General features: G+C 49.5%; 1 protein-coding gene across 5 annotated transcripts in view; it reads right to left on the minus strand.

Annotated features, from left to right (window-relative positions):
• TET3 (tet methylcytosine dioxygenase 3) overlaps nt 1-12,291 on the minus strand; it is a 116,609-nt gene that overhangs the window by 54,312 nt on the left and 50,006 nt on the right. For 3 of the 5 annotated variants that reach the window (XM_066377961.1, XM_066377962.1, XM_066377964.1), the window contains one exon: nt 431-2,552. In XM_066377961.1, the coding sequence (XP_066234058.1) occupies nt 431-2,552 (2,122 nt within the window). The remainder of the gene's footprint in view (nt 1-430; nt 2,553-12,291) is intronic. The other 2 variants (XM_066377966.1, XM_066377965.1) reach the window with 1 other exon arrangement.

Here is a 12,291-nt window from a genome sequence, read left to right on the forward strand (position 1 = left end):
AAAGTTGGCTCACTGGGCCGTGCAAGATCTGGCCCCTGCCTGCCTTTCAAGCCACCTGTTGTTCATTCCCACATATTCCCCTCCCATTTTGCTACCCCCAGACCAAGAACAGTCCAAATAAGCCCCACCTTCACACAGCCACCAAGCTCAGGCCTCAGCACCACCTCCCACAGGAAGGCCTCCATGATGCCTTTGCCTCAATCTAGACGACAAAGCACCTGTGCCCACCTCTGCTGACAAGCCATGCACCACACGCATCATCATGTTTCCTTCAATGTCTTTTCCACTGGCCTGTGAGCTCCTTTCTGTGTTACCAGACCCCAGAGTGGTGGCTGACACCCAGTAACTATTTGTCAGACATAAAAGTCCTAGGAGCCCGAGTCCACCGAGCCACCTCCCTTGCCCTTCCCTGACACCCAGGAGGAATTACCGACACAGTCGCAGGTGGGGAACTCGGCCTGGGCTCTCTTGGCAGGTGTGTCCAGCAGACTCTTGGTAGGTGTGTCCAGGTACTTAAGAGGTGACTCCAGGAAACCACTGAGGGTGGGTGTGAGTGGATTCTCGGCCTTGGTGGGCGTGGCCTCCTGGCCTCCCTCCTCGGAATGGAAGCAGGTGGTTGACAACACAGTCACAGCTCCTGAAGACTCAATCTTGATTTGCTTTGGGGAACGGGTAGCCAAAGGGCTCTCGGGGGCTGGGAGACATGTTGGCTGATTCTCGGTGTCCTGAATGGGCACAGAGGGGGGGCCAGGAAGCCCAAAGCTATCCCCAAATTCAGCTTCAAACTGCCGGATAAGCTCTTCCAGCTTGTCATCAGCAGGGGGAAGAGGACCAGTGGAACCTGGCTGCAGGGTTAACATGGGGCTGGGGGACCTCATTTCCTGAGTAGGGGGCAGCAGGCTGTCCCCAGAGGGACTAGGTGCAAATAGCGCAAGAGAAGGTTCTGGGGGCAGGGGGACAGCAGAGCCCTGTGAGGCAGGGACGGGGGCAGGTGGATGTGCCTGCGCATCCTCAATGGCTGGGGGCCTTAATCCTTCTAGGATGATTTGCCGCAGAGGTGGGAAGAGAGGCTGTGCTTCCCGTGGCCTGGACTTCTTGATCTGAATGGGCTTTCGGACACTGGGCTTGATCCCAGGAGTGGCTTTCTCAGTTCCCAGGGGACCTCCAGTTGGTGTCAGGGGCTTCTTCTTCTTCTCCTTGGGTGGTCTGTCTGGAGGCCGAGGGACAGGTGAGCTTGATGGTGCCCACCAGCCGGGAGCAGGGGGCTCCGTGGGAGAGGGAAAAGAGGCATTGTGGGCCTGGTCCAGGAAGAGACTGCGCTTATGGTGGAGGTGCTGCTGCAGGGCGGCCTGGGCCTTCTGGTGGGTGTTGGGCTCTGAGGATGGTGTGGGAGCCTCCCTCTGGAGCGTGGGGGATGGGGCTGGGGGAGATGAGGGCGCCTCTACCTTGACCTTGGGCTTGGTGGACAGGGCCTCGGGCCGCTTGAATACTGATTGGATATAATCACTTGCACTGCCCAACAACTGCTCCAGTTCTGCCATGGGGTCAGGGCTTGGGCGGGGCATGGGCCAAGAGCTCTGGGGAGTTGCTGGTGGGGTGTCAGTGCCCCAGGCTTCAGGAAACTCTGTTCTGGGAGTTGCTGGGGGGAAGGCAGGGCTATCCGGAACAAAGGATGGGGGCTCTTCAGGGGGGGCCACAGGCCATGAGGGGGCCCGGAGGTAGGACTGGGGAGACCTGAACGGGGCAGGAGGGGACAAGGCCTCGGGAAGGGGGCAGGAAGACTGGGAGTGAGGAGGCTGCGGGAGGGCAGAGGACAGCTGTGTGAGGGCTTCGATGGCGATGGCGGTCTGCAGGCTGATGTTTTTTTCCTTGGCGATGCTCAGAGCATTCTGGGACAGAGGCAGGCCTTCTGGGGGAGGTACCTGGGGGACCTCAGAGCTGAGGAGTGGCCTGGTGCTTGGTGCGGGGAGGCTAGCCTCACTGGGAGGCAGAGTCCCTGGGAGCCTGGGCCGTTCCTCCCCTCCCTCCATGACCACGGACTTGATCTTCCCCTCCAGCCACTCGAGGTAGTCAGGGCATTCTGGGCCATCGCAGTTGCAGTTGGGTGGTTTCATGCCATGCCGAGCGAGGGCCAGGGCCGTCTGCAGCGTGTCAAGGTCTTCGCTGCCAGCAGAGCAGCTCTCGGGCCCTGACTGGGGTCCCCTGCTGCTGTTCCCAGCCTCGCGACTCATCTCACGGTTGAAGGTTTCATAGAGCCGGGTGCTAAGGGCCCCATAAGAGGACACAGCTTCGGCCACCGCCGAAAAGGCCACCAGATCGTGGGCATCTTCCAGGCGAGCAGTGTGAGTTGGGCCTGGGGCAGCGTCCCAGTTGGGCTTCTGGTCTACTCGCCAAGGACCCTCAGCCCCCAGGAGGCTGGGTCCAGCGGGTTCTCTAGCACCATTGACCGGCGCCCCTGAGGCGCTTAGCTGCCTTGAGTCCCCATGGTACACTGGCCCTGAGTCCATCTGACCTGGAACAGGTCCATCAACTGGGCTGAGCTCTGAGCCTGTCTGGAGAGAGAGAGAGAGAAAGAGAGAGAGAGAAAGAGAGAAAGAGAGGGGAGAAAAAAAAATGGGAAAAAGATGAGCCATAATACTTGAAAAGCTTGTCCTGCTTCACATTACCCAGATGCATACCTAAACCCTGCTTTTCTGGCAAACCCTCTCTGTGTCTGACAGCACGGACCTCAGCTCAGCCCACGTCTCCTTTCCCAGCTAGCTGCGCCAGCGCAGCCAAAGGCAGGACTTTAAGAGCTCCTGTGTGGAATTCTGAATGTTGCTCAGACGTTCTGGAGCCTCAGGTGGGTCACACTGACGAGGCTCCCCTGAAACTAAGCGTTTATTAAGGACACACAGAAAGGCTTTTAACTTGCAATGACCAAAGTGACACCAGGACCATGTTGATGTTTTATGTTTTATTTATTTTTTGTCAGAGGAGAAAAAAAAGATACCAAGCATGCCTGGTAACAGTGTGCCATAAGTGTAAAACATGAGTGACAACTTTGATTTGATTAACACATTTAGCTAGGACAGGGGTCAACCACAGTTCTTTCTTTTGCCCATTTCTGTCCTCACTTAAGCCCAGGCTGAGCCCTGGATCTGGAACAGGACTATGTTGCTAGTCCCCAGCCTGAGGGCAACACTGATGATCTAACACAGCCTGTGTTTGCCCCAGTCTTGTCAATCACAGCCCATTACTGCTTGGAAGAAGATCTGGAGCCCTCCCCAAGCCCAAGAAGCTGATGTCCACCAAAGCACACAGCAGAAAGAGAGTGCAAGAGGATGGGGTGGGCGAGGCACCTGGGGGCTTGGTCCAGCAAGTTAAAAGCTAATACAAAGATGCAGAATTGAGTTTGCAAGATTCATTCCCCCAGAAAGGAAGGTTCTTCTTTACAGCCAATTAAAATATATAAAAGGAATGACAGCTTTAGAAAGTCATCAGCACGACCTGGAAATGCTGAGGTCGCCGGTTCGAAACCCTGGGCTTGCCTGGTCAAGGCACATATGGGAGTTGATGCTTCCAGCTCCTCCCCCTTCTCTCTCACTGTCTCTCTCTCCTCTCTCTCTCTCTCTCTCTCTCCTCTCTAAAAAAAAAAAAATGAATAAATAATTTAAAAAAAAAGGCCTATAAAAAAAAAAAAAAGGAAAGTCATCAGCAGCCTGGCCTTTGGTGGCACAGTGGCTAAAGCGTCAACTTGGAATGCAGAGGTCACTGGTTCAAAACCCTGGGCTTGCCCAGTCAAGGCACATATGACAAGCAATCAATGGAAAACTAAAATGAAGCAACTATGAATTGATACTCTTCATTTCAAACCCCTCCTTCCCATAAAAATCAATAAATAAAATCTTAAAACAAAAACAAACAAAAAAAACACAACTAACTAAAGCCTGACTGGTGGTGGCACAGTGGAAAGAGCGTCAACCTGGGACACTGAGGCCCCAGGTTCGAAACCGGCTTGAGCACAGAGTTGCTGGCTTCAGTGTGGAATCATCTACATGATCTCGTGGTCACTGGCTTGAGCTCAAAGGTCGCTGGCTCAACTGGAGCCTCCCAGTGAAGGCACGTATGAGAAGCAATCAATGAACAACTACAAGTGCTACAAGTTGATGCTTCTCATCTCTTTCCCTTCCTGTCTCTCTCTCTCTTTTTAAAAAAAAAAATAACTAAAAAATAAAAATAAAAATAAAAAAAGAGAAAAGAAAGTCATCAATGGATACTACAACTAGCAGGTGAAAGCTTGATAAGGTCCAGGATATATACATGGTCTCAAAACATGTCCTCAAAAGTTACTTAAGTACAATAGTAACTTCATATTACAGTAGTTAACTTCCACTGGGAGATACCACCTTTACCAAATAATCCAGGTTATCATCATCACAAGTATCAGGACATACAAGCATCATGTGCTTTTTGACATTATACATGGAGAAGCATACAACACCAGCCACAAAGAACTTCAGCCAAAAACCTATAATCCAAACCTCATCATGAGAAAACATTAGATAAACTCAAACTGAGGGCATGCTAGAAAGCACCTGGATTGTTCTCTTCAAAAATTTCAGACACCCTGACCAGTTTTCTCAGTGGTAGAGCGTTGGCCCAGTGTGTAGATGTCCTAGGTTCGATTCCGGGTCAGGGCACACAGGAAAAGGGATCATCTGCTTCTTCACCCCTCCCCTCTCTCTCTCTTTTCTCCTCCCCTCCTGCAGCCATGGCTGGATTGGAGCAAGTTGGCCCCAGGCACTGAGGCTGGCTCCATGGCCTCTGCCACAGGTGCTAAAAAAATGGCTCTGCTGCTAAGCAATGGAGCAATGGCCCCAGATGGGCAGAGTGTCACCCCTAGTGGTCTTGCTGGGTGGATCCCGGTCGGGGTGCATGTGGGAGTCAGTCTCTCTGCCTCCTCTCCTCTCACTAAAGTAAATACATAAGTAAAAAATAAAAAAAAAATTTAAAGACAAGGATGACAAACATCTCTCCCAGCTTACATGAGACTACAGAGACAGAACAGCAAAATGCATGCTCATGGGTGAGACCTCAGACTGGGGGAAAACAGCTATGAAGTACATCACTGGGACAACTGATGAAATTTAAATATGGATATAGATAAGACCACAATGCGTCCATCTCAGTCTTCTTGACTTGGCTCATCATACCATGGTTATATAAAAGCATGTTTTTGTCTTTAGGGGACACACACACACACACACACACACACACACACTCTCTCTCTCTCTCTCTCTCTCTATCTATTTATCTATCTATCTAAAGTGTTTAGGAGTAAAGGTTCATAACATCTCCAATTTAATCTCAAATGGTTCAGAAAACATTATACTCATGTGCCATTTAATGACAGGGATATACATGCTGGGAAATGCATCTGGGCGATTTTGTCATTGTGCAAACATTACAGTGCTTATAGGCTAAACCTAGATGGTATAGCCTACAATATAACTAGGCTATATGGTATACCACCATTGCATGTGAGGTCTACTGTTAACAGACATGTCTTCATGCAATGTGTAGCTATATGCATATATAAAAATATATACATATTGAGAAAATGACAAAGCAAATAAGGCAAAATTTAAAAAATTTGGGTATGTGGCAATTTCCCTGGCCTCCATCTTTCTTTCTTCGGGGCCAGGGAACCTTGCCGGGCAGGATGCACACTCTGTACTCAATAAAGCCTTTTGTTATTCCACACTTGGTCAAGGCTCTAGCCCCTTTCCTTCCTTCTCGGCAGGGAAAAATACCTTACATTTTGGTGCCGAAAACCCGGGAGGAGTTGAAGTCCACAAGGACTGCTCCTCTTCCTCATCCCCTCCGAGAAAGAACCAGGAGAAAGAACTAGGATCTCCGACCTTCCACCCACTTTGGTGCACAGTGCGGTAAGTCCCCTGCCTCCAGCCTTCCTCTCAGTTCTTTCTGCTGAGACTCCCTGTCCCAAACCATAGCTACATCAGGGAAGTCTTTTCTGTTCCGAGTGAGTGTGCTTGTGGAGACATCCTGAGCACATCCACTTTACCTTATTCTTCCGTGGCCAGAGCTTGAGTTTTTAGGACGCTAATACTCAAATCTGACCACTCCGAGGACTGAGGGCGGCCGTGGGGGCACAGGAATCTCCCTCCTTAAAACAGAAGAAACTGTTCTTTTCCGCTGTGGCCAGGCCACAGAACCCACTGAATTAGACTCCTGAAGGGATTTTCGGTGTTAACACCCTCACCAATTTAACTATCACCAAAAAAGCTGGGAACTGGCCCTGGCCGGTTGGCTCAGCGGTAGAGCATCGGCCTGGCGTGCAGGAGTCCCGGGTTTGATTCCTGGCCAGGCCACACAGGACAGGCGCCCATCTGCTTCTCCACCCCTCCCCCTCTCCTTCCTCTCTGTCTCTCTCTTCCCCTCCCGCAGCGAGACTCCATTGGAGCAGAGATGGCCCGGGCGCTGGGGATGGCTCTGTGGCCTCTGCCTCAGGCGCTAGAATGGCTCTGGATGCAACAGAGCGACGCCCCAGAGGGGCAAAGCATCGCCCCCTGGTGGGCATGCCGGGTGGATCCCGGTCGGGCGCATGCAGGAGTCTGTCTGACTGCCTCCCCGTTTCCAGCTTCGGAAAAATGAAAAAAAAAAAAAAAAAAAAAAGCTGGGAACTGATTGGAGATCTCTTACATACACGGCTTCTAATTATTTGCGCATCTGTCCTTAATCTCTGTGCTGCCTGTTCCACCATGCAGGCCTTTTTCTGGCCAGAGAAACCTCACCTAAAACCTCCACTCCACTCCTGATCTTTCCTTCTCCACAGACTCCCAACTCTCTTTCCCTCCTGCCTGTCCCCCGGGGGCATCTCTCTCTCTCTCTCCCTCTCTCTCGGGACTTTTCTCTGGTCCATCTGCAGACCTCTTTTGTGCTCGGGTCTCTTCCCTCTGAGAGCCCCCTCCCCTTCCTTTGCAAAATCCTGTTTCTTATTCACCACTACCATTCTCTTTCTCCTCCCCTGATGGTCAGGGCCCCCCCCCCCAAAAAAAACAAAACAAAAATTTGGGTATGTGCGAGTTCCAGGTACTCTTCTTGCAACTTTTCAAAACATCAAAATAAAAAGTTTATAAAGAAATTAGTCCTGCCTGACAAGGCAGTGATGCAGTGGACAGAGCATCAGACTGGGATGCAGAGGACCCAGGTTCAAAACCCAAGGTTGCCGTCCTGAGTGCGGGCTCATCCGGCTTGAGTGCAGGCTTTACCAGCTTGAGCAAAGGTCACTGGCTTGAGCATAGGATCATGGACATGACCCCATGGTCGCTGGCTTGAGCCCAAGGTCACAGACTTGAGTAAGGGGTTACTGGCTCAGCTGTAGCCCCCCAGTCAAGACACATATGAAAAAGTAATCAATGAACAACTAAGGAGCCTCAACGAAGAACTGATGCTTCTTATCACTTTCCTTCCTATCTGTCTGTCCATATCTGTTTCTCTCTCTAAAAGAAAGACAGAAAGGGAGGGAGGGAGGGAGGGAGGGAGGGAGGGAGGGAGGGAGGGAGGGAGGGAGGGAGGGAGGAAGGAAGGAAGGAAGGAAGGAAGGAAGGAAGGAAGGAAGGAAGGAAGGAAGGAAGGAAGGAAGGAAGGAAGGAAGGAAGGAAGGAATCCTGCAGGTAGAATATAAGTGTATTAAACAGATGGCCAAAATGATATATGTCCCTTGTCAACCATGGCCATCATGGCTCCAAAGTGGTGTTGGAAACTGGTATTTTTGACATTTTTTTTTTAGATATTATTTATTTTGAGAGAGAGAGAGAGAGAGAGAGAGAGAGAGAGAGAGAAGGGGGAGGAGCAGGAAACATCAACTTTCATATGTGCCTCTTTTTTTTTATAAAGATTTTATTTATTCATGATGGGGGGGGGGAGAGAGAGAGAGAGAGAGAGAAGGGGGGAGGAGCAGAAAGCATCAACTCCCATATATGCCTTGATCAGGCAAGCCCAGGGTTTTGAACCAGCAACCTCAGAGTTTCCAGGTTGACACTTTATCCACTGCGCCACCACAGGTCAGGCGGAAACTGGGATATTTGATCAGCCCTAGGAAGGTGAGCCAAAGCTCCACCTGTGGTCCTCGCCTGCTCCTCATCACTGTCCCAGTTGTGGAAAGGACCTCAATGCTTTTCCAATATGCTTTTCTGAGCCTTGCCAATCAGTGCTGATCACCTAGAATGCCTTACTCAGCCTCTGCCAGGTTACTCTGGCTTATCATACAATGTCACCTCCTCCTTGACCTGGCTGGCAGAATTACCTGTTGCTCCTTCCCCTGGGTTCCCATGGCACCTAATATATGTTTCTATTAGTACTAATCACATGCCACCACTATCATTCAAGTAGCTCCGTCCCCCCACCAGCTGGTGGTTCATCAAGACAGTGTCCAAACCTTCCTGTAGTGAAGGGCTTCCCATGCCCTCCTGGCCACAGAATATGCCAGCCTTTTCCTGACCCTGGTGGAAGACCAGGAACAAATACCTCTCCTCTAGGAATGTGGCTGATCAACCAGCACTCCCTTCCTTTCTTCTTGGAAACCCAAACTAACGTGGCTGCAAAGGCTACAAAATCCGAAGCGGTCAAACCTTATGTGCTCATGTATAAAAGCCAGAAGGAGCAAGCGTAACCAAGGAGAAATGAGAGAGCAGATTGATTTACAAAAACAGTGCCAGGAAGAATGCCACATGAGCTGAGGCTTCCCCAAAATGGTCAAGACAATGAAAAGGACTGAAAAGGTTATTTTTGGTGTGTGAGTAAGAACAAGGAAGGGGTAGGCCTGCTCCTGTGCCTCTCAATTCCCTGGGAAGGAAAATGTTCTTTGGATCAAAAAGAAAAGAGAGGGAAGAGCAGACACAGATATGAGGGAAGTGAAGCCAGGATAGTGGGGGAGACATTAAGAAATTCTAAATTCCAGTTTCCTGGCCAGGGAAGCCCACTCATACATTCCTCATGCTTGCTGGTGACCCTGGAGGACAGTTGCCATTAGGGGAAGGTGCCAACAGGTAGGAAAAAGGGAAGTTGTTTCCAATTTTCAGGACACTGAGTGAGAACAGCCCCAGGTAAGATTCCTGAATGGGTAATTAATGGAACTACTAGAGTCAGGTACAACCAAGGCCATCAACCCATGGTAGCATCCAACTAATCTTACCGCTTTATGTCACTGTGGTTACTGAACCAGGAGATAAGGAGACATCCTGGCTGACAAACATTAGTATTTGTTTTTCTTTAACTAAAAAAAAATCTACAGAGGATTTTAACTTTTACAAAAAAAAAAAAAAAGAGAAAGAAAGAAAAGAAAGTGCAAACAGCATTTGTTCTGCAGCAAGCCATCACAGAGGCAGCGTGCACCCGAGTGGTCGAGTGGTCCCTCCAAGCTCCTTTCCCAGGAGGTACCTCAGCATCTCAGCATCGGGCTGCACTGTGGCTGTGAGCATCTGAGCTTATCAGATTTACTGTGTGCATCCCTTAGCAAGATGTGTCCTTGGTATCAGAAAAGTTTACACGAGCTCATAAAGGTGTTATGTTTAGTGTAAAACTGGACATAATTCTGCATATTTAGTATGATTTGGTAGATTATTTTTGGATCTGGGAATGCTCAAAACATTTCCCATGTAAATTAACAGCAAGTCTGAGCTTTATGCCATTTCAACTTACAACAGGTTTCACTGAAACACTCTACTTTCAGATAGTGGGGGGAGCTTGGACAGTGTTGGGTGTTTGTCTTCCCAACATTAAAAATAAAATCACATTTCACTTAAAACCCAGATGTTCCTAAAAGTCCACACTTCTGCCTTGGCGACGTTGAGCACTGGCTCCCATGCCAGCCAGCTCACACCCAGCTTCACCGTGCAGCACTGACTTCTTGAAACCAAGGCCAATGGTCAGGGATTATTTATCAACAGCCTGAATTAATTATCACTTTGTTCACTTGTGCTACTTGCCAAGCCCCTTGTAGGCATTTGGGTTTGTGATTCAGGCTCTAGACGTTCAAATTTCAAATGGTAGGCCAGGCTCCCTCTGCGGACAGCTCCAGAGAATTATAGGGTTGGCGGGCCGCTCACTGCTGCCTGAGTGACCGTGCGCACAGTATGAGTGGAGTATCAACCAGGGGAAAGCCTTTAGTGGTCTGCCACAGGTCTCTGTCCTCAGAACTGTCCTGTTCAACACAGTTGCCAATAATGATAGCAAAGGCACATTTACCAAATAGGCAGATGCTGAAAATGGGAGGGATAAACCTCTGATAAATGACAAGACCAAGTCTAAAAGGTCACCAAGCTAGGGAGAAAAAGAAATCTAACAAGGTAAAGAGAGTCCTAGATATAGGCTCCAAACCACATCTGTGCAAATGAAGGATGACAGAAGCACATAGTGATGACTATGCAGATAAAGGCGACTTCATGACTCGTGCACATAGAGAAGTTTTAGGATTCAGGAGGGACAGAAGACTCTGATGGTACGCCAAATATGATGTGACCTGATAGCTTTAAAGGGTCTTAGAACCCAGGGGTTTTTCCCCCATTTTTACTACAATCCACAGTAAGAAATACTTTTATACCATGATCTACTATATACTTACTGTATATATATATATGACAATTTTACAAAACAGCATGTCCCCTTACTAGATTAACGCATCCCTCCCTCTTTCTTGCATGTTGCATTTCATAGTCCACTAACCGGTCTCAACCCAGAGTCGGACACACAGACCTCACAGACCAGGACCTGCAGCACAGGAGCGGCAGGCCTGCTCTGTCCAGACAGTCCCTACCTGCAACATGGCCTCTCTGAGGGCTGCACCCTCTGAGGGCACAGAGAACAGCAAGCAGGACAGTTCAAAACCACAGAAGGAACAAGTGACTTTGGTTCCACAGAAGACAACAACTCAAGGTCTTTAAACATCTGAAGCTCTGTCATTTGGAGAAAGAATTAAGATTCATTTTGAGTGGCCCTAAAAGGTGGAATTAGAAAACGGGTAAAGCTTTAGAGAGAACTTAGGCTCAATTTAGTGAAGAGTTTTAATAACTAGAGATACTAAAAAATGCACCAAACCTCATGTCCCTCTAATAACCAGGAGGTGGCAAGCTCTTATCAATGGAGATATGAAAAGAAAACCACGCCGTTATCTGATTGCTGACGGGGCGGCCGGACAACACTGGAGGAAGGGGACGGTGGTGAGCTGAGGCCCTTTCACGTTCCCCGTGCAGACATGCACCAGCGCTAAAACCCTCCAGCTTCTCCCTCAGCTGTCACTCCCTCTGGGCTCCTGCAACTCCATGCTGGGGCTGCTCCTCCATGTCTGCCCTCTGCCTGAACCTGTGTGCTGACCTCCGACTAACTCCAACCCTTGAAACGTGAGTCAGCGTGTCTAAGACAGAACTGTCTCCCTCTCTCCAGCAGCTCCTTCTCTAACACTGCTATCTTTGCCAGCGTTCTTGCACTCACCAATGTCCCTAGCCCAAACACCATCCATGTCCTTCCTACACACCCACCCAGTCGCCAGAGCCAAACAACTCTAGACATGGACGTCTCTCTATCCCATCTCCTCTCTTTCTGCTCCTGCTCTCCTCACTGGGACCTTCGTTTGTGTGGACATTTTAAAGTTTTCCAACCTGACAGTGGCTCCTTTAAGCAGCTATATACACCCCCAAGTCCTCTTCCCTCTTACTATACACGTGTGCACGCACACACATAAACGCACACACATAACACAGGCTCTTCTCCACCCTGCAATCTCTGTTGTTGAACATATCTCATTCTCCCTCAAGATTCCCTGTCATCAACTTTCATAATTCTTTCTTGCTCAACCTTCTTATTTTAAGAATGCTATTTGCATGCACCCAGTGCTTAGAAAGTGTGACAAATTTTACTCTCAAAAGATGGCCACTATAGCCCCTCTATCCCACCTGCACTTCTCCCATGCAGTGGAGGAGTCCACATTGCCTCCCCTTGAATCCAGGGGGGCTTGTGACAATAGTGGCAGTGATACTACATGGTTTTGAAAGCTAGATTACACCAGGCAATACAGCTTCTGCCTGGCTCTCTCGGGACACTGACTCTTGGAGCCCAGCCATCATGCTGTGAGCACACCCAGGCCACACAGAAAGGCCGCATGTAGGTGCCCAACTGACAATCCCAGCTGAGGTCCCAGCCAACAGCTGGCATCACCTGTCAAATGTGTGAGTGAAGAAGCCCTTGGAGGATTCCAGTCCAGACGTCAAGTTACCTCTAGCTTTTGAGCCT

This window comes from Saccopteryx leptura, chromosome 3, assembly GCF_036850995.1.
Source record: "Saccopteryx leptura isolate mSacLep1 chromosome 3, mSacLep1_pri_phased_curated, whole genome shotgun sequence".
NCBI classification, from domain to species: Eukaryota; Metazoa; Chordata; class Mammalia; order Chiroptera; family Emballonuridae; genus Saccopteryx; species Saccopteryx leptura.